The sequence below is a fragment of the Tetrao urogallus genome, assembly GCF_951394365.1.
Source record: "Tetrao urogallus genome assembly, chromosome: 2".
NCBI classification, from domain to species: domain Eukaryota; kingdom Metazoa; phylum Chordata; class Aves; order Galliformes; family Phasianidae; genus Tetrao; species Tetrao urogallus.
In genome coordinates, this window is record NC_136814.1 from 3,279,520 (window position 1) to 3,300,836 (window position 21,317).

General features: G+C 43.6%; 1 protein-coding gene across 1 annotated transcript; it reads left to right on the forward strand.

The window, feature by feature from the left end:
* Positions 1–1,429: 1,429 nt before the first annotated feature.
* On the forward strand, positions 1,430–18,963 carry BUB1 (BUB1 mitotic checkpoint serine/threonine kinase; the record flags this gene model as incomplete). The annotated part of the gene is made up of 25 exons (XM_079532768.1): positions 1,430–1,452; positions 1,563–1,622; positions 1,698–1,842; positions 2,175–2,371; positions 3,533–3,573; positions 4,266–4,372; positions 5,672–5,721; positions 5,829–6,019; positions 6,389–6,549; positions 6,864–7,180; positions 7,783–7,835; positions 9,477–9,614; positions 10,729–10,824; positions 11,723–11,813; positions 12,185–12,257; positions 12,895–13,075; positions 13,666–13,744; positions 14,805–15,004; positions 15,271–15,411; positions 16,047–16,162; positions 17,397–17,558; positions 17,750–17,907; positions 17,991–18,168; positions 18,440–18,546; positions 18,768–18,963. 25 exons carry the CDS (start codon positions 1,430–1,432, stop codon positions 18,961–18,963), a joined length of 3,261 nt encoding a protein of 1,086 aa, XP_079388894.1.
* Positions 18,964–21,317: the final 2,354 nt, after the last annotated feature.

Here is a 21,317-nt window from a genome sequence, read left to right on the forward strand (position 1 = left end):
GGGTAAAAACACAGTGGTCGACAAGGAGGAGCTAATCCTCAGCTGCACAGGTCTCCAGCACATTTTCTGGCTGCCTGCCTTCAGTCACTGTGGTCAGGTACATCATGGATGAGGTTAAACAGTTGAAGGGGCAGCTGCTGCAGGAAATGGCACTGTTATGTGAAGGAGCTTTATCTTGTGTAAAGTCTCACGTGAATGTGGAAACTGGAAATGCTATCACAGGAGAGCAGATGGAGGGTTTGTGTATCTGGCTGTGCAAGTCAAGTGCAGTATTCAGTATGTTATGAAGTACCTATTCCTTATAACTGGAATCTTGTATTACAGCACTTTTATATGCGTATATGGAGCAAAGTAAGCTGCATTAAATGGTTCTTGTTAGTACACTAAATTTAGCAGTTAATCATTGACATCAGTTATTGTTTAATGATGGGAGGAGGCTGGGTACGCTGCGTGATGAACTGCTAACTTACACAGAGCACTTGATGATGACCTATGTTCATCAGTAACCTGAGAGCTGAAGACAGAGGCTAGGATCCTTATACAAGTACAGAAGGCTGACCATTGAGCTCCAACCCTCCACCAGCTCAGGCTGCCCAGGGCCCACCCAACCTGGCCTTGGGCACCTCCAGGCTCTGGGCAGCACTGCCAGGGCCTTGTTGAACCTCAATAGGTTCTCCTAGGCCTGCTTGCCTGCTCAGATCCCCTTGGGTAGCATCCCTTCCTCTTTTGTATCAGCCACAACACTCAGCTCAGTGTCATCAGCAAACTTGCTGTTGACAGCAAGTCAACTGCTTGCTGTGCCTGCAAAAGACAGGCACAGCAAGTTTGCTCTGTCCACCTGTGTCACTGATAAGGATGCTGAAGGGCGCTGGTCCTAATGGGGGAACATTGTATGTCACTGGGCTCCACCTGGCCGTAGAAATAAGGACTTCAACCTTCTGGCTGCATCCATCCAACTCACTCCTCAGCCTATCTCTCTCTGCTTAGAGGTAAGGCTGCGGTTGGGGACCGTTAAAGGCTTTGCACTGCACACATGACACCAGTTGCCCTCCCTTGTTCTGCTGCATTGTAGAAGGCCACCAGACTGCTCGGGCGTGATCTGCCCTTGTGGCTTCCAGAGCAAGTAATCTGGAGCATCGCAAAGCCCTGCGTCGCACCACCCGGGCCTGCCTATACATTATATGGACATCCAGCCCTCCTCGCCGTGCGGCGTGGGGCGACGACGGAGCGCCGAAGCCCTGCCGGGAGGGGTAGGGAGGGGGGCGGGGTCTGGCGGCGGAGGTGAGTGGGATTGGTGAAAGGGGGCGGGACCTGACGGCGAAGGTGAGTGGGATTGGTGGGAGGAGGGCCAATAGGGGTGCAGTGCCGGGCCGTACTGCGCATGCGCGGCGAGTTTAAATCGGCGGCGGTTGGAGCGGGAGGCGCAGGGATGGCTGAGGAGAAGATCGCACGGTGAGCGGGACGTGGCGGGAAGCGGGGCGGGCTGCCTGAGGAGCGGGGTTTTCGTACGGGCTTCAGCCCGCCAGCTCCTCGGCCCGGTCGGACCGTTGTTTGTTTTACAGAAGTTACGAGGCGCAGATCCAAAACTACCAAGGGAACGACCCGCTGGAGCCGTGGGACAGGTCGGTGTGCCGGCGGCCGGGCGCTGCTGTGGGGCTGGACTGGGCTCGGCTCTGACCCGCCTGTTCGTTTCTCAGGTACGTGCGGTGGGTGCAGGGCTCGCTGCCGCCTCACGAACAACAGAAGCGCCTGCCGTCTCTCTTGGAGCAGGTTGTGAAGGCGTTCCTGGCCGACGAGAAGTACCGCCAGGATGGCAGATTTGTGAGCTGCTGCATTAAGCTGGTAGGTGTTAGGGTCTTAGGAAAATTCAGCTGTCCTAAGAAGTTAAAGCTATTCTCTGGCTTGGCGGCTCTGTGGCTGAAAGCAGCTTGCAGCTCCTTTTTTCTGCTTCCGAAGTTGTGTGTCTTTGTGCACGAATTCTTGGAGGGGGTCCTCTCTCCTGTGGCTCACTGGGCCCCGAATTGCTTGCACTGCAAGAAAGGCACTGTGTTTGTATCTTTAGAAAATACTGCTTTCCTACTATTGTAAGAAAGAAATCGTTATTCCGTTTTGCTTGTGATTTCCTTGAATGCCTATGGAACAGCTCATGGGTTATGTGTCTTTGTCCCATGCAGGCAGAGTTCATCAACCCTCCTTGCGTGTATTTTGACTACCTGTGTGGTCAGGGAATTGGCACAAACGTCTCTGCCTTCTATATTGCTTGGGCTCAGCAGCTTGTAAAAGAAGGCCTCGTGCAGTGTGCGGTGTCTGTTGTTCAAAAAGGACTCCGCAACCAGGCACAGCCACAAGAGAACCTGCAACAGCTGTACTGGTAATTCTGACACATCTCTTATTTACTGAAATACTTAAATAGTGTTCAGTTGTGGGTGTTTGTTGCTTTTTTTTTTTTTTTCCTTTGGGTATGCTGTACTATAGGAGAGGCAGACCAATGGTTACTGCTGGGAAATGTGGGTGTAAGCTTAACAATGATTCTTTGCTATTCATTATTTGCTGGCTGTTTTGGGGGGTATGTTGAGAAAGCCTCCAATGCAGTGCCTTCAGTGGAGGAGGCCTGAGAAAAGGAAAATGCTACATCTGGTTGATTCATCTCCTGTCCTTTTTAAAATAGATTAAAAATCATAGCACAGCCTGTTTGACTTCACAAACCTGCTCTGGATTTATTACACCCAAAGAAGTTGTGGCTGCCCCATCCCTGCAGGCATTCAAGGCCAGGCTGGATGTGGCTCTGGGCAGCCTGGTCTGGTGGTTGGCGACCCTGCACACAGCAGGGGGTTTAAAGTAGATGAGCATTGTGGTCCTTTTCAACCCAGGCCATTCTGTGATTCTACACGTGAGCTTTGTTAGTTAAAAGCTGGAGTAATTGGCCGTGCTAATGGCATCCAACTTGTCAAATGATTGTGTGCTTATGATGGTGTGTCAGCTGGATGTACATCACCCTGTAGCTGCGTGTACTTCCAATGGCTGCCTGCTGGATGCGCAGTTCTGCTGATAATTGACATGGATATTCCTCGACTTCTGGTCAATGGCAATAACTGGAACTGCAGTGGAATTAGACATCAGTTCCTGATCTGAGTTGAATTTGAAGTCTGTATTGGGGGCATGTTGATCATCATATGTAGGTTCAGTTCCTTGTACTTCTTACTTTGCAGAGAGGTGGGTCTGCTGGAGTTCAGCATTTAGACATTGGAAATGCTGGAGTTGGTGCTTATCAGGAGATGCCTCCTCTTCTGATGATAAAACAACCCTATTTCCAACTCTTCTGTGTACTGTGGAGCTTTTTTATTCTTACAGATGTGAAACTACCAGTACACGTCAGTGTACAACAATAAGGGTCCTGTAACTACTCTGAGTATTTTTAGGGTAATGTTTCTAGGCACAATAGTTGTGTAAGGAAAACAAAGGTTCCTGGGGGTGGATGGGAAGGAATGGGGGACAGGTTACTTAATAACAACTGATGTTTCTTGTAATTTAGCTGGCTGCAGAATTATGATCCTTGGAATCCTTCTCTGCAAGGTGAGGCTACAGATCTTTGGCTGTGAGGTGTACCTAAGCTAGATTAACCTTTTACCTCAGTCGGTGAGTTTTGTCATAGTGAAGGAAGCTGTTGCGTGCTTTGTTTCTCTCAGCTAATCTGATCTCTAAGTGGGTCTTCACTTCATAGAGCTCTGCACAGGAAACATGCTATGTTGGTTCTATTCCATAGCATTAAGATGTTAAAGCATCCAGCAGAGGTTTATTTCATGAAGCAACTGAAGGTTGAGATCTCGCAATTTCAATACTGTACTGTTTTACTGTTCCAGTAATAAAGTTGGGAGTATAAGTAATCAAAATCAGAAACAATTTGAATAGCAACTGTAAAATTAGATTAATAGTATTTTAATAACAAAACTTAAAGTTCAGCTTAGTGGCAAGCTCGTGCCCCTTATCAGACTTGGGTGGTGATTGAGTGTTCTGTCATTGATAGTGAAAATGACAGCATCTTTTTCTTTGAGAATGTAACAACATGCATTGTAGAAGACTGAACAGTGGGTTATCATTGAATTTCACAGCTAGTCTGTGGCTACAAGTGTAATAATTTGCCTGTAGAAACTGATCTTCTTCTGTTTTCTTAAGTGTGTTCAAAGAGAGATATTAGTTTTCTAATGTTTGAAGTTATTAATAAATGATAAATCTTTATTAATACAAGCCAATATAATCTGTCCCAGGTGCTGCTACTGTAAAACCACTCCAAACTTCAAATGCTGAAAATCAAATGGCTCCTCAAACAGGTGTTACAGTTCTTAATGATCTGGCAAGCACGTGCAGGAATCAGGTAACAAACTGGGGAAGTAAATTAGTACAAGGAAGACTGGGATGCTCATATAACATTTACATTGGAGAGTGTCATTGGATAAGAAAATCAGAATGTTCTAACAAATCTTCCAGGTTCCATGAACACTTTAGTGGTGTTTTTTATGCTCTAAGCATCACATCTTCATAGGAATATTTTTGACTAATAGAAGTGCTTATTAATCACTCAGCACGTTTCCAGTAATCACAGACAAAATGTGATCTATCTAGCTACCCCTGTTTTGGAGGAATAATATTATCAATAGTATTTTGTCAGTCATGCTTGAATATTGATGTCACTGAATTTCTGTGAAATTCAAATTATGTTTTTGTATGCTTCTGAAGAATGAATAAAAAATAATTCCTGAGGAAGAGAAATTTCTCAACTAGTCCTCAGCGGTGGCTTCTTTTAGAGGTCAGCCTGTTGATCTAGGAAATCATTAGGAGATGACTCTCCCACAACCCCTGAGCCCCTCTGCAGGGGAAATGTCAGCAGGATGCTGTAACCTGCCAGGTCAGTCTGCAGCAACTTCCACCTAAGTTTCTATTTGTACCCAGTAGAAGTTTTTGTTAACTATACAGCCCAAACTCTGTCAACCTTTTGTTGCCTTCCTTCACCCCCTTCCCCACAATAAAACCAAAAGAGAAACCATGTTATTTCTAAGACATCTTAGATAAGTACCAGAACGGAACACTGTTGATCTTCCGAGGTATGGCAAAGCTAGGTAGGGTTCTTCACAGCTTTTCTGGCACAAGAAATGAAGTGTGACCCCGGGGGACATCGCCTGCCAGTATTGACTGGTGTCATGGAATGATGGAATAGAGCTTAAAGTTATCAGACTTGCTGCCTGCCCCCAGCCCTGAAATTGGATAGCTTGTCAAAGAAAGAAGTCGGAGACGGCTGTCCAGTCTTTTCTTAACAAACCCAAGTGGTCCCTAACTTAGGCTCCTAGCATTTTGAAATCAAAATCTTCTGCTCAAGTAGTCCCAGAATCCTTCTGAGGACTGTAGTTTCCAGATCTACATCTGTCTGTCTGGATTCTCTGGGATCTTGTTCATCTCTCAAAAGATCTGAGATCACAGCTAACTGTTACACAGCTAATTCTTCAGGAATAGATTTCTTGTATACAACTTGTATGACTCTTTCTGGTCTGCTGTTGCTACACTCGTGGCCTGAGTTGCCACTTCTTCAATCAGAATTCAATCTTAGGGACTTTCTGGTTGCTAGTCTTGTCAAAATGGATGGCTAACTATAATATTGGATTTCTTTCTTCCCCTTTAGGGTCCTGATTCTGCTGATACTCAGTCCTGCTCCTCTGATGGAAGACAAGTGTAAGTTTCAAAAAGAAAACAATATGCCAGTTCTCTGTAGGGAAAATTACCACGCTCTCAGAACAAAACCATTGTGCTGACATAGAACCCTTTATTTTTCCTCACAGGACCTGTGTTACATACATCTCTAAATCTGAAGTTCTTCCCACATCATTGCCTTCTGCTGTGGAATGCAAACAGGTTGCAATGTATGACAAAAACCTGCTCATTTGTGAGGGCTCTGAACTTTCATTTGAGGAGCTGAGAGCCAACCGATACCTCAAGAAATACAAGCGCTTCAAAAGACAAAAAGAACAGGGTATTCTTCCATTTCCATCCAGCTATTTCAAAAGCATTCTTACAGTGTTGGAAATCTAGTACCTGTCTGTACTCGTGTATTTTCAAACTCTGTTAAAGCCTGCAAAATTTATGAAAGCCCAAGTTAGTGTCCCTGTTCAAAAGCAGAGTGGAACGAGCTTGGAAGTATCAGTTAACATGCCGAGTGACTGAAGTGTGGTGGTATTTGGTTACCTTCAAATTCTTCAGTTCCCAAACTGGCCGGATGTTGTTATTTAGAATTTAAACTCATCCCTGGGTTTCTGCAGCTTGGATCTTTGTAAACAAAACAAAAAAGTTGAAAGAAAAAAAAAACAACCTGTTTTATGATATATCAATGATTCTTCTTTAGAAGAGGAAGATAAGGAGTTTGTGAGGAAAAAAGAAGCGGCTGTCCTCGAACTGCAAGCCCTGCAGCAGAAGCTGGAACAGCTCACTCAGCTCACCAAAAGCTTGGAGGAAACTAGGCTGGAACCAGCACCTGCAACATCTGTTGCACCAAATAATACAGTGGTGAGTGTGTATTATGTTCAATAGGAGCAGTCCTCACAAAACTCTCTCTTAAAACTTAACTGTGCTTCACCTGGTAACCTGAGTGCTTTGATAACCAAATCTGGAAGTTGAGGCTGCAATATCTGACTACCATAAATACCTGGCGTAACTTGAAATACATAATGAAGAGAATTTTAATTGCTAAGCCTCAAAGATTGATATTGCCTCTGAAAGTTTTCTTAAATGCAAGAAGCAGTTACAAGTTATGCAAACTAGCAATGGTTACACACATGTGGGGCCTCTGGGGGTTAAGAGACTGTTTCTTTTTCCTAAAGGTGCATCCACATGTGGCACTCAGTGCAGCTCCGCAACAGAACTGGATGGCACCTTGCCAAAGCTCAGCTCTGGTACCAGACCAGCCTCAGTCAAGTACTTTGTTATCAAAATCTCTTACACTGGAGTCAGCAAAACCAGCTGGCCCCAGGATGGCATCAACCTCCCTGATGAAAGCACCATACAAGAAGGACGAGACCACAACTCAACAGGAGCTTAGAGAAGTCCAGAATGGTTTGTCACACCCTCCTTTCAGTAAGGTTTCAGCTCAGGATCAGGCACAACCTGACTCAGCTGTTCAGTGGAGCACCAGAGAAGGGTATGTATAAAAAGGCTAATTCATGCCCTGCAGATTATCAAGCCTTCTGTGTCTTTACTTGAAACTGAGAATTAAATTGGGAGGGAAAAAAAAAAAAAAAAAGGCAGCCTTTTTCTTCCTCTTCTGAAAAAATCTTAAGAACTGGTGGAAACCAATAACTAGAAGACATGGGTCAAACTTTTATAAGTTATGGTCCTCATTTCAGTTTTTAATTCCTTCTACATTGTGTTTTAGTTGTGTTTAGTTGTAGTAACCAAGAGTAAATTCAGTGCATAACGAAAGTGTTTATTCAGCATTTGTGTCCCTGGCATGCCTGAAATAAACTACGGAATGTGCTTAGTTCATGCAAATCCCAGATGTTACATCTTGGCTTCTAAGGTCTCTGGAGGAGAAAAAAGTGCTTGTATTTATTTCTCGTGTTTTGGGTTATATGGCAGCTAATAAAAGAAACAATTCAGTGGCAGGATGTTTCCTTTGTTTTAAATCTGGGAAAGGCCTTCTTACTGGTTAGTAACCTTGCTGGTTACTGTTACTATCAAGTCCAGGAATTTAAAGAAAGGCATTTATTTCAAGCTAATGTGTTTTAATCTTTTTTTCTGAAGGCACTCTAAGAAGACATCATCCACTGGACTGACTACTTGCGTGGATGTGGAAGGTAATAAAGTAAATTTTGACAGAGACCAACATAGCTGGTGTGTCTTCACTGGCTGGGGATGAATAGCATGTAGCATTTCAGTTTTGGTGGACATAGACCATCTTATTTGAGAGCTCCTAATATTCAGTATAAATGTGTGTGAGACATGATGGGGGAGCTCTACCTCATGCCAGAAGTCCTACATCAGATATGGAAAGACACTGTTCCAGTCTTAATATTTCCATTCCATTTAAAATAAGACAAATTCTCTAACTTTAAAGAGCGCTTAACTATTGAAATTCCTTCCCAAATGAATTATGAAAACTCTGATTGTATATAGGTAAAATGAGATCCCCCATGTCTTGTCTATAGCAAGAATTCTGTAGGATGGATCTTAATTATTTTTTTGTCTAGAAGTCTGTTGAATGCATCATACATACCTGACATATAGAGGGTAGGATGTAGGAGCAGGAAATGAATCAGGAGTTCCTGAGCTTCCCTTGGAATCACTCTACTACTTGTAGTTCTGCATTAAGATGGCCAAGATGGTATTTCATATTTCCAATTTCAAAGGAGTTTCGATAGGAGTTTTAACAGTTAGTTGACTGTTGCTTATGTTTTTGCCTTCTCGTCAGGCATCAGTACTGGTCACAGTCACCACCAGTAGATATTGGTTTTAGTGGACTGTGGTATTTCAGAGAAGATGAGTCTTCTGCTAATTTGTTTTAGATGTCATCTTTTAAGTGAGGAAATGATGATTTGCCCTTGAGAGAGGATTTTTCTCAGGTTAAAGCAGGGAAGTTAATGGGAGTGTGTTTTCAATTCCACTACTCACCTGCAGAGGTGATATGGCAGAGAAATGAGACCAACATACTGAAATACAGCTGTAACCTGGTTGTAATGATGACTCGTACAGGCAGAAATAGGCTATAGACTGTAAGGCCTGCTAATCCCTTCCAGTTTCCAACTGCCACTGCTTACAGGCTGTTTATATACTTCATTAGCTTGTGCAAACTAACCTTGTCTGACTGGGAACTCCAGGCTTCCCATGTAATGCTTCCTTCCTCAGCTTTCTGCCACAACTTTTGAGGACCTGGGGGCAGGCCTTAGAGTAAGAATGAGGACAAAGCATTTCTGTGTCATCTTTCACTAAGTCACCTATCCCACTGAGTAGTGAACCTGCTTTCCTCAGTTTCCCTAGTTTTTTGTACACAAAGCCCTTGTTGCCACATCTCTCACCAGTTCCAATCCTAGCTAAGCTTCTTTCCTCCCACTTTGGGGCAATTTCACATTCTCTCTTCTGTGTATCGGGTTCCTATTCCCACTTTTGTGCAATTCTTTTTGGTTTGAGTTCTGCTGGGAGATCTTTTGTCCTTGCTGGCTTCCTGTCTGCTTGACTCACTGTGTCAGAATGGATATTTCCTGCGAGTTGGTAACAATGTCTTCAAAGACCAGATGTTTGTCCGAGGTCCCTTCTGCCCTTCAGGGTAGTCTCCTCTGGGATCCCAACAAGCAGATCACTAGATAAGCCAAAGTCTGCTCTACAAAACCTCTGAGTTGTCATTCTGTTACTCTTCTTGTTTATTTCTCTTATTGGCTACTGAAATGTTAACAATCAATCCTAGGCTACTTTAGAAATACTCTCACTGTTTCCTTTTCCAGTATCTAGAGCTGGAAATGCTTCCTTTGCTTCTGGAAATGCTTCTCAGGCTACACCAAACACCTCACTGGGAGGAGCAATGCAGGCAACGCCATTCAAAGTGCAACCTTCACCAACAGTTCATACGAAAGAAGCATTGGGTAAGCATTTGGAATAACATGTTAGCTTCACTGGAATGAATGGGATCTTGCTTGGTAATTTTAGTGGAGCAGAATATACAATGAGGTTTTCTACAAATGGGCATTTATACAGTTCTTTCAAAGAGGGGAAAAAATGTAAAATCAGTGGCACTGATACCATGCCCTTCTTCTGCAACTGAGTGGATGACCCAATACTTCAACTGGAGTAGAACTTACCTCAAGTGAGAAATGCTTCATTAACACACTGTTGGCCCCAGGCTGAGCTGCTTTGTGCAGCCTATTAGTTGAGGGCTCTTGTCAGCACTGTCAGTGACTCTGAGACCTGTCGCAGGCTAACATGGGAGAATGATCCGAAGTTAATCACTTGGGTTGAAGTTGAGCTCCCTCCAAAGCTGATACAGGGGTACCTCATGCAAGAGGTCTCCCTGTTTATTAAACATCTGTACATCATCTTCTCTAAACACTGATTTTTTTCAAAGTACTGAAATGGAAATTGCAATTTTGTTTCTGATGTCAGATGTGGAGTGGTAATGTCCTGATGCTGTTCTGTCCTTCTCCTCTCCTGTCACTCCTATCGTGTTCTTCAGTTGTGATAGTAAGCCTCTTGACTACTACCATGTAGCAAACAACTGCAGCTGCAGATAAACCTATAAAGAGTTTAAAAAGAAAATGCAGACCTTGAGCTGTTCATTAGATATCCCAATCTCTAGTAAGATAAGGAAGTTGCTCCTTCAGAATATAAATAATTTGCTCCTTCTGGTCTGCTGGTTGGTGACTCTGCAGGTAGCAGGGGGTTGAAACTAGATGATCGTTGTGGTCCTTTTCAACCCAGGCCATTAAGACAAAAAATAATACAAGAACTGCAAGTGTCATCTTTGAGAGGTTCAAGAGCAGAAAAGTCATTGCACCAACGGTTACGCATTGGCTAGGCCTGATCTTTCTGTTTTTGTTCAGTTACGCAGTGTTCAAATGAAATAACAAAGAATAATTGATCACTGGCATTTGATAAATGCTAAGAATTGTAATAATTGGCATTTGATTTGACTACTACACAGTGGAAAAACCTCTGACAATACTTTCTTCTGGGTGGTTTTGTTTGTTTGTTTGTTTTTAGGATTTCTAATGGATGTATTTCAAACACCTGTCTTCCCTGAATCATCTCCTCTGGAAGAAAGCGAGGAGCAATTTGAAGCCTTTTTCTGCAAAAGTGGTACGTGCTTTTATTTTCTGTTGCCACGAGATTTCACCCCTTTCCTTCCTGCTCACCCAGGCCTCATAATTGCAAGGAAAAAAAGTTTCTTAAGTAGGCGTAGAGTGAAGGAGCAGCTGCTTAACTTGATAATGAATTTACTGACAAGGTTCTAGATGGCAGTGCACAGTCTGAGGAAGGCATGAGTTTAGGCATGAGTTTACTACTAGCAGCCTATTAATGTCCTAATTAAATGCTGGTTCTCTGTAGACATTTTAGTGGCACTTAAAGTCTTAATTTTGAAAAAGGCACAGCTGCTACTTTAAGAGTTTTTGGTTTAGAACGTTTTGCAGGCTGGGTGTTAGTCCCTGAATCTTCAGTTTATCTGTAACAGCTGAGATTGTAAACCAGCGCTGGGCTTTCAGACAACAGTGAGTTCAGAGATATTTTGTAACCGGCCAGATGCAGCCAAGAAAGCTTATGTATTCCTGGATACTTTGTTTCTGAGATGGAAAAGTCACGTGCATTTCCAAAAGTTCATTGGAAAGAGCAGCTGAGTGGCAGCTCTGAAGGCCGTCTTGGTGTAGCTGAAGGTAGCCATGACGGCATCTCACACTCTGCGTCAAGCACTTGCACGTTTGCCTTGCCAGTCTGCTTTGTTTTCTTCAAGTTTGTCTGGGCTTTCCAAGAAAGTACCTCTATTTCAAGTCCTTGTATGCCCAAACTAATTCATCCAGCTACTGACCTTCCTCAGAACGGGAATCATAGCTACTAATAGGTGCGTTGCTCTGCCATATCTGTGCCTGACATAAAAGTGCAGTAGCCCGAAAGAAAAGCTGCGAATCCAATCCCATCACCTGTTTAATTAGGGGGGGGAAATGTGAATTTTTATGAACATCAGTGATCTTTTATTTTTAAGAGCTTGATGGAACCTTGAAAACTAACATCGTCGCCCCCGTTGTACCCATGTTTTCTATCTTTGAAGATGAAGAGGAAAAAGAGAACAATGGGTAAGGAGGAAAAAAACCAACTGAGTAAGGCTCGTTAAGAAGACGTGGAATAGAATCAATTCTAGGTGTACAAATTTTCTATGACTATTTACAATATCAGGATTGGCTCGAGTGAAATCAATGTGAGCTGTGGCAAAGTGGCACCAGAAAGCTGCAGTTGCTTCTCTGTAGAATGACATAACTTTCCTGTTTTGGACAGCATACTTCAGGCCCTTAATTTTCAGGCTGAGTGTGGATAGCTAGTTTCTTTGAGCTACTGCAACTTCTCTAGGTTATGCACAAATGGATTTCTCTTTACAAGTCTGTCTTACCATTAGACTCCTTTGAAAAGGTTTTAGGGTAAAGTTATTCTAACCTACCTGTTTTGTCAGGATTCCACCACCAAAAAGCAAGACAGAAGAGCCCAGAAATATTGGAGAGCGGCCCTTGACTGATTGCACAGAAGTGAGTGTTTCATCTTATTGCAGGAATTGGCCTTGACAGCAAGGGCTGGGTATTTAGAGGGCAGCTGCCTTTGTTCCATCCCTGTCCTGCTACGCTTAGCTCGTTCAAGTCTCGATACCCCTTTCTGTTTTCTGCCTATGAGATGAGCTTTTTCAGTTAATTTTCATTTTATAACAAGAACAAACCTAGGAGCTTAAGAGGGGGATTTCTGTTTCCAGAACAAATCTGATTGTGGCTGATGTGTAGATTTGGCATCTGTGTTAGGAAAGGAATGACAGGGAGCCAGAGGTGCTTGAAGCTGTGCTAACCACCTCGTGCTTCTCATAGCTGTGGAGAAGAGTTGAACTTTAGGCTGCTTAAACTTTAGGCTTCTTCAGACTACTATGGCAATTTCTTGACGTCCAGCATTTTGCTGTGAAGTTGACTACTGCCCACATGCAGATCTGATACAGAACCAAACCACATAAGCCTGTGATTTAGGCTATATTGCCACTCCATTCCTTAATTTTTTTGCATGTTCACACACACACACATAACACTGTGTTATTGAGGCTGACTGCTAACATGTCACAGTGCAGATCTGACAGGTTAGTTTTGATGGCTTAGCTTAAGTCTGTGTATTTATTTTCCTGTCTAGGAAGAGACGAGGACACCAGAGTTCTTGCAGGATGATTGTATAGTGTGGAATGCATCGTGTACCAATAAAACATTGGCTTCCTGTCCAAACAACACAAGAGACTTTACAGAAGCTGCCCGGCTTGTATCAACACCGTTCAATTACCTGTCAGTGCGTTCACGGCCAGCTTTGGAGGACAAAGGTAAAATAGTAAAATAGTGAATGCTTCAGGTTTAGAGCATCAAATTCAATGCTTCTCACCTCCGTATCTGTGCCCTAGTTACCTTGCAGGCCTTGCCAAGTAAGGCACAGGTATTGCTCCCACTGCTACAACTTCTAAATGCAAATCCCTTGCAAAACAACAGCTAGGAGTATGGGCAGGCCCAGCACTTATGCTTTCCAAATTTTTTTTTAATTGGGAGCAAAAAAGATAAGGTGGCAAGGGACCAGAGAGCCTTTGTCTGGTCTAATCTGAACCTCTGTGGAGGATTTTCCAGTCTGTGAAAAGCCAAACAGTTGACTGAAATCCCAGCAGCACCTTCTTTGGTGAGGTCCCTTATTTTTGCCTACCCCTCTTTCAGCTCTGGAATACTCTTCTCTAAACAAATCAAGCTATCGTGTTCCCCTTGTTTATTTTAAAATAGGCTTGTTCAGTTCTAGCTCTCATGGTACCTCAGCAGCTTCCACAGTTGCAGTGTGACTTTCCCTTCTTGTGTTGGAAATAATGGTCTAAACGTGCTTGCCTTTTGGGCAAAATAAGCATGTTTTATCGTTGCTACTCCCTCTGTTCAGCTTCCAAGAATGACTTGCAGCAAATGGATTTGGAATTCTCTGAAGAACTGCGCAAGAAGACAAAAACTAAGAAGCTAAGGTATGGCATTGACTGACTGGGTGAGATTTTCAGGACTTCAGGCTGCAATGCAAATTTATGCCAGAGTAGGCAAGTCTGCTGTGTTGCAATTGGGTCGAGCCCTCCAAGTAATCCAGAGCTAACATACTGGTATCAGCTTGACTCTGTTTAGCATACATATTAGCACTTTGCAGAGCTGTGTGAACCTATGGTGATAATATCTGCAAAAATGCTTGTGTGACTTCAGTTTTCTGGCACACAATGTGGGTAACAAGTGCTTTAGCTATTGTACCACTGCTGCAAACGTCTTACAGTCCCTGGGGGGGCACAATCAGAGCTGGTCGATAGTGGTGCTCCTGCAGCGTTTGGGAAGCAGTGTTTGCAGAGTGTGTGGGTGAAAGTGACACGTCTGGCAAATGCCTGACTTTCATCAACTACAGCAACTTAATTATTGCACTGGTGGCCGTCTGGACCTCCCGTGGTGTCTTTTTAAAGGGTTTCCATGGGGGGCTCAACAGTACCTTTTTTTGTAATGCATGTTTCACACTCAGGTGCACGCACCCCTTTCAATGATTTGGTTAAGTCCTGATCGAGTAGAGAGCTTGCTTACATGCATTTGAAGGCAAACTTCAGCTTGCCAATTCTGCCTGCATGCTCCCTGCTGTGGGGTGCATTTTTCAGTGTTATTAATGCGGAGGTTGGAGCAGCTGAGCAGAGCTGTTGGTGTGTGAAGTATCTTTGATCTAGAGCGTGAGGCTTTCTACAGAAGGTTTTGTCAGAAATGATGTGCAGGCATTAGGAAGGAGTCAATGATTGCAATGCATAAGAGTCATGAGCAAATAAGGAATGCTGATAAGCCTGCTGGGCTCTGTTGCTTTTGAACAGATTTATTTGCTGCTTGAAGATGCAGATAGCTTGTAGAGGTGGTTCTTTTTCTTTATATGGCTAGTTGTGCCCAGAGTTCTTATGGTTATGGCAAAGGCAGCGGGTGCAGCTGTTTGTCCTCTGGCTTAGTGAAGAGGTAAAAATGGCATGGAAGTACTGCCAATTAAAAGTTGTTTATTTTTTCTTAAATATGTAGCTCTGCTTTTAAACACACTGCAAATCAAGGGGAGTGTCAAGGAAATGCCATCACTGCAGCTGCTTCTCACAAATTACACGAGCAGATCACCACTACTAGAGCTGAATATCCTTCATCTCTTGGGGTGGACAAGACTTCCCATGAAAAACTGTCCAGAACTGAGCAGGACAGCAGGACAGCCAGGACTGGTGGAGCTTCAGGTATGGAGCCTTGGCTGTGGTTTTCTTCTGTGAAGTCTGAGACTAGAGCAGCATCGTGTTGTTGGAGCAGTGCTTTGTTCCACTGTGAAGGTGGTCACTGCAGTAAGCACGATGTCCTGTGGCTCCTGCAAGGAGATTGCTGCTTATGCACCAGCAATGGAAGGATGAGTGTGGATTGATCGTACTCATTCAGTTATAAGCTTGTGGTACCTCTTTGAAATGACACTTTCCTTATGGCTTAAATCTTTTTCTTTTTTTTCCTGAAGTCCTTGTTGAGAACCCTTGGGATAAGGAATTGATTTGCAAATTCTTATCAGAGCTCCGTAAGCCACTCAACACCTATGCCAACTATTTTGAATGGAAATCTGTTCTTCCACCTATCCAAGCGAGGGCTGAACTCCATCTTGGTAAGAGCTACTTCAAACATTGCATTCTGAAGCACTTATACAGACTTTTCTGGAAACTTCTGAACTATTTATTTTTTTAATCCGGCTTACTTATGGATATATCCAAATAGTTTCCAGACTATCTGGACTTCAAATTTGAAATTAGACCACTTTGTTTTGTCTTTTGTAGTCAGAATGCAACCGTTTTTGACTGGTGTTCTGAGTAAGGAGCAAAAACCTTTGTTAGTTTTCCTCTCCTGGCCATCTATGATGCAACTCTTGCACTTTGTATGGGACAGCAGCAGTCCTCTGTCAACAAAGTCTGTGTGACAGTAATTGCAACATACTTGCATGTAAACATTAGTGTTTACTTTTTAAGAAATGCACTTTGGAGTCAAGCAAAAATAGAAACACTGATTTTTTTTATTTTTTTTCTTTTTAGCATGTGGTACTTCACAGCACTCCTTCTCAAGGGTGATTACGGGTTCTCTTTTATGAAAAGCTTGGTTAGCAAGAAGAGCAAAGTAGTGAAAGCCTAGCACTAGCATTAAAGCACTAACTTATGTATGACTGGTGTGTTTTCTTTTGGCTGAGTAATTGCATCTTTTTGCTGAAGTTTGCAAGTGGGGCTTGCTAATCTCTTCTGTCTTGTGAAGGTTCCCTCTCAGTCTGTGTGGACAGCTTGGTTGGAGAAGGAGCTTTTGCTCAAGTCTACCAGGCTTCTGTTCTGAATGCAAGTGACCCTAGAAACAATCAGAAAGTAATATTCAAGGTAAGTAGCATTGGAAAACTCTGTAGTCTTCCAGTAACCTAATTCTCCCTGGATTAATTCTGCTCAGGTCAAGCTTCGTTCAGTTTGAGTGCTGCAATGTCTGATGCATTGTGTGGAAAGTTATTTTATTTTCATCAATTTGTCTTGACTCCCTCGTGATCTTCTCTCTATCAAGTAGTCACAAGTAACCTGGCTATAATTTTTAGGATATCTTTCTCAGCTGAACAGGGCTGGCTACTTGTGTGAATGCCCTTATGCACATTTTCATTTGCTGTGGACTAAATTGGTGCAACAGCTGATGCTGTAAGGTCACTCTGAAAGGGCCATGTACCTTCCCAAGTGTGTAGCTGCTACCTTTCCACATGTGTTCTGCACTCAGCCAGCACTCATTCTGTATTGTGCAGCCAGCCTTTCTGGTTGCAGCTGGCTGTTGCATACTCTGCTAGTTGATGCCTCTAGGGTGCAGTTTTATTAACAAACAAGCTTGTCTAGATGGCAGTCATAGATTGAGCAGCTCACTCCCTGCTCTCCCCTTCCACAAGCTGCTTCACTGCAGGAATGAGCAACAGGTGATAGGACGGACTTTCGTCAGAATTACTGCCAAAAAGAAAGTCTGCACAACTGTGAGGTCAGCTTAGCACAAGAGGGTTATGCTAGATCATGCAACCCTGTGTCTGCTGTTGGCTAAAAGCCCACGTGTACGCTTACTACAGCCTGGCTGAAATGTGACCGTGCAATTGAGTCAACGCTTCACCCCCATCAGATCTTTGTTTCATAGCTTTGAAGTCTTTTTGCGAATCCGCAATATTTCAGTCTTCCTGCAAATAAATATTTTTGCATAACACTTAACTAAGAGCTTTCTAATGGCGTAAAGGTAACGTCTGAGAAATTTCTTTCCTCCCCCTATGCCAAATAGCTGATGCTCAGCATCAGGTTTTCCTGTTTTGAACTCGCTGTAAGCCTTCCCTTAAACAAACTGTATGTTGCCAACAGGAGACTGAAACATCAACGTTAAAGACTGACGTTTTAAATAACATTAAAAAGCAGATAAGCCACAATGGAACGATGATTCAATATGGTTGAGTTTACTATCCTGAGGTTGAATACTGTAGATACAAGCATTTTGTTTCATCAGAAGTGCTTAGGTGCATTAGTTCTGATGTTCAAGAAAAAAAGCTGAGGAGGGCTGCTTTATTGTTGGCAGATCCACCCAGTAATGAACCTTTCCTTACAGATCCAGAAACCTGCCAATCCTTGGGAATTCTACATAGCAACCCAACTGGTAGAAAGGCTCGATCCAAGTATCCATCATCTTTATATCCACCTTTATTCTGCTCATTTCTTTCAAAATGGAAGCATTTTGATTGGTGAGCTCTATAACTATGGAACTTTGCTGGTAAGTGCACTCAACTTGTGCTCTGAACATCTGCGTTCCTTTTTGAGTGCTGCTGTGTTGTGATATGCAGAAGTCTCTTCACTTTATGGAACTTCACTGTCTGTGCTTATTATGAATATGAACATGAAATCCATGTAGAGTTGTTTCTGTATAGCTGATGGTTCTTTCCTATGTTTGGTTTTTTTATGCAGAATGCCATAAACATTTACAAAAAGCTTCCTGAAAAGGTGATGCCTCAAGCATTTGTAGTCTATTTTGCTGTAAAGATTCTTCATATGGTAGAAGAACTCCATAGCTGCAAAATCATTCATGGTGACATTAAACCCGATAATTTCATGCTTGGAGAAAGGCAAGTATTTCCCTTTACTATGTGAGATGCTACCATGTCGTGGCATTACAGTCTCTGATTGCTGCTGCTTGTCTTGGTTGAAGGTTTCTGGACAACGATACATGTGACATAGATGATCTCTCTCATGGCCTGACTCTCATTGATCTGGGACAGAGTATAGACATGAAACTCTTTCCTGAAGGAACTGCGTTTACTGCAAAGTGTGAAACATCTGGGTTCCAGTGTATTGAAATGCTGACCCAGAAACCATGGAACTACCAGGTAAGAGACTGTGTAGACAGCCATAATATTCAGGGCTCAAGGCATGCATCTAGTATAAATAGAGTATGAAATAGTGAACTTCTGCACCAGTGCTGTAGGTTCAGCTCACTGCATCATCCAGAACCCTCTTCTAATGGAGACTGCTCTTTGAGCACCCTCAAGGAGTGGGGGGATATTTTGCTTTGGGTTCTTTCTATTTTGTTGTTTGTTTTTTGTTCTTGGTGGTCCGAGTATGCCTTTTTAACGTGGAGTTTGTCTGTACTTTGCTTAGACAGACTACTTTGGCATTGCAGCAACAGTCTACTGCATGCTGTTCGGTACTTACATGCAAGTGAAGAATGAAAGTGGTGTCTGGAAGCCTGAAGGATCCTTCAGAAGGTTGGTGTCAAAGGTCTTTCCTTCTCTACAGAGATGTACAGTAACCTTAGACCCAGACCTACATTCTGTCCAGCGTTGCTTGCACTTACATGCCAGCGCTTTAGAAGCCATGGGTTTAATTGCATGGGGAACTGCTTCACAGGGTAAAAGCAGGAAATAATATTTTAGCAGTTTAAACTTTGAATTTTTTTATACCTTTATTATTTTCTGGTTCTTTGCAGGCTTGTCAATGCTGAGCTGTGGAAAGAGTTCTTTGACATCATGCTAAACATACCAAATTGCCACAGCCTGCCTTCTTTATCTGCCTTGCGCAACAGACTGAAGGACTTATTTTGCAAGTCGTATGCAAAGGAAATAAAGCTCCTGAGGAGAAGACTTGTTGTGTTGCTCATAGAGCACAAACGGTCACGAAGATAGGTGTTCAGCTTGCTGAATGATTGAGGATGGGAATGTCGTGCACGTGGAGTATTTTTGTAACGTCTTTTAAACCTAAATGTTGTTGGCCAAGCTTCAGGAATGGTAACTTTCACGTTTGCATGAAATAGTGCAGAAATGTGACCTTTTGAAAACTAGATTGTTAATGGGACCTGCCCAGTTGTAGTGTGGGAGGCACAGGCATGCTGGAGACTGTCCAGAGGCATAATATGTTGTGTGTTTTGGGGGGGAGAAAAAGCTAGTGAAGAGGGCTGTACAGGTGAAGTAATTGCTTTTGACTTCCAGTGTAAATAGGCTAGGAAGTATACAGGTAATAAACGCTGTCCAGCCAGGTGAAAGTCAGGCTGATCTTTGAAACTGAGTGTATATGAGGTGTTCAGGATGTGTTTTCCTCAATACGAAGAACAACGAATGACTCTGTGGAAGGAGCAAGATGCTAGAAAGTGAGATGTAATTCCAAGCAATGGTCCTACCATTGTGAAACACTCCAGAATCTCTTCTGAGAGAAGACAGCAATTGGGAGCAGTACGTGCTACTGGTCACAAGAAGGTGAACATCTGTGACTTATTAGACTTCATCATGGACAAAACTCTGTGCCATGCATAAGGACAGGTTTTCCATATGTCCCTGTTCTCCCAGGAAAAGCTGCTGGAGCCACCTGCAAGTAACTAAGGAATGTGAGCAAGAAGTTTTGAGTTGGTGACAAGATGAGCACTGCTGCTTGTCCATGCATTCAAGACTGCTGTTACTGCAAGTCCTTCAGCTTTGTGCCTTGTGTATTCACAACGCTTCTGTTCCACCCCTTTTCTCAGCAACTGCTAATCTCAGTTTCTTTCAGCATAGATGAGATTTGGATTACATTGAACTGAACTCACACCTGCCACTTCTTTGTTAAATTTGCTTCTGAGCAGTCAAAAATGATTATAGGCGTGGGCAAAAGCAAGAGGCAAGTGTGTGTGTCCGTGCTGGAACTGAAATAGTTGTTTCCTGGTCATTCTGAGGTTTTGTTTTCCCTTAGTGCGGCAAAAAGTTGTGTTGTGGTATCTGGCACCTTGCTCTGGAAAACTCCAGAAAAGCTTATTTTTACAAGTACCATTTTTTTCTCTATTTTTGTTTGTTAAAATTATCTAATTCTACACATCTTAGCTACAGCGGCCAATAAAACTGCATTGATTTGCTATTACCTGTGCAACTTGCTTTCTTGGGAGTTTGGCTTGACTTACAGGAGTCCTGTCAAATGCTAGATGTCAAGCCTGCTTAACTTTGGTGCTAAATCCATAAATGTCAGAGAGATTCAGCAACTAGCTTGAGCAGCAGCTCCACGGCAATACCCAATCTGGGCTTTTCTCCTTAGCTTGGGAGCATGGAGCTGTGTAATCTTGCTGGGGGAGCATGGACACTGCTTATTTGGAGCAACTCAGTCTTACCAAGCGACCTTTGCAGGTCTGCAGACTTTCTCTACTTTTGTAGTTCTTGATCGTTTGATGTCTTCATTCCAAATTGACCATTTAAAAGAATGCTGGGGTGAGTCAGGGCTGGACACAGGCCGCGGGCAGGAATGGGCCGTGTTTTGCACTTGTGTGAAGGGATGACGGCTCTTCACTAAAGGACGACGTTACTTTTTGCTGCTCTCCATCCTTTAGCACAGCTCAGCTGAGACTTTCTGCTAAAACCCCTGGCCCTTTCCCAGATCCACACCTCTCACCACGTCTGTGCAGGAGTGCTCCGTTCTGCCTCCCCATCTCAGGATCCCCGTGTCAGGGCTCTCGAGGCAGTCCCCTGTGCCGGCGTGCGACAGCCACGTGCAGCAGGTGTGCCTTTGGCTGCCTGCCCAACAAGCGCACGGCGGCTTATTACTGCCTTCCTTTGAGCCTCCGTGGCTGCCGATTGATCTTGGAGTAAATGCTGACTTTGTTCCTCGCGTGCTGGCAGCACTTTGCACTACTGCTGTGCCAGCTGTGAATAGCGGGTTGCTCACTGGGCGCATCGAGGTATTGAGAAGCAGGGCTCACCTGGAGGTTCCCAGCACTGAGGCTATTCTGTTCACGAGAACGTTTCTCCTGTGCAGGGATAACGTGAGAAGCTGTGAGCGGGAGCCCCAGCAGCTGGAATGATTCATAAAGGTAACTTAAGGGAAAGACACGAGGCAGCAATGCTGCCTGCCTGCCTCAGTGCTCAGCATGCAAAGATCCCGGTGTTCAGACTGCCAGCCTGCCTGGGCCACCTCAAGGATGGGAAAAAGATGTTTTAGCAGCAGAGCGGAGGCTGTTTTAAAGCTTTTAGATAGGTGGGAGTAGCTCGGGATTCTGTGTGCAGAAATGACAGTACAAAGTACG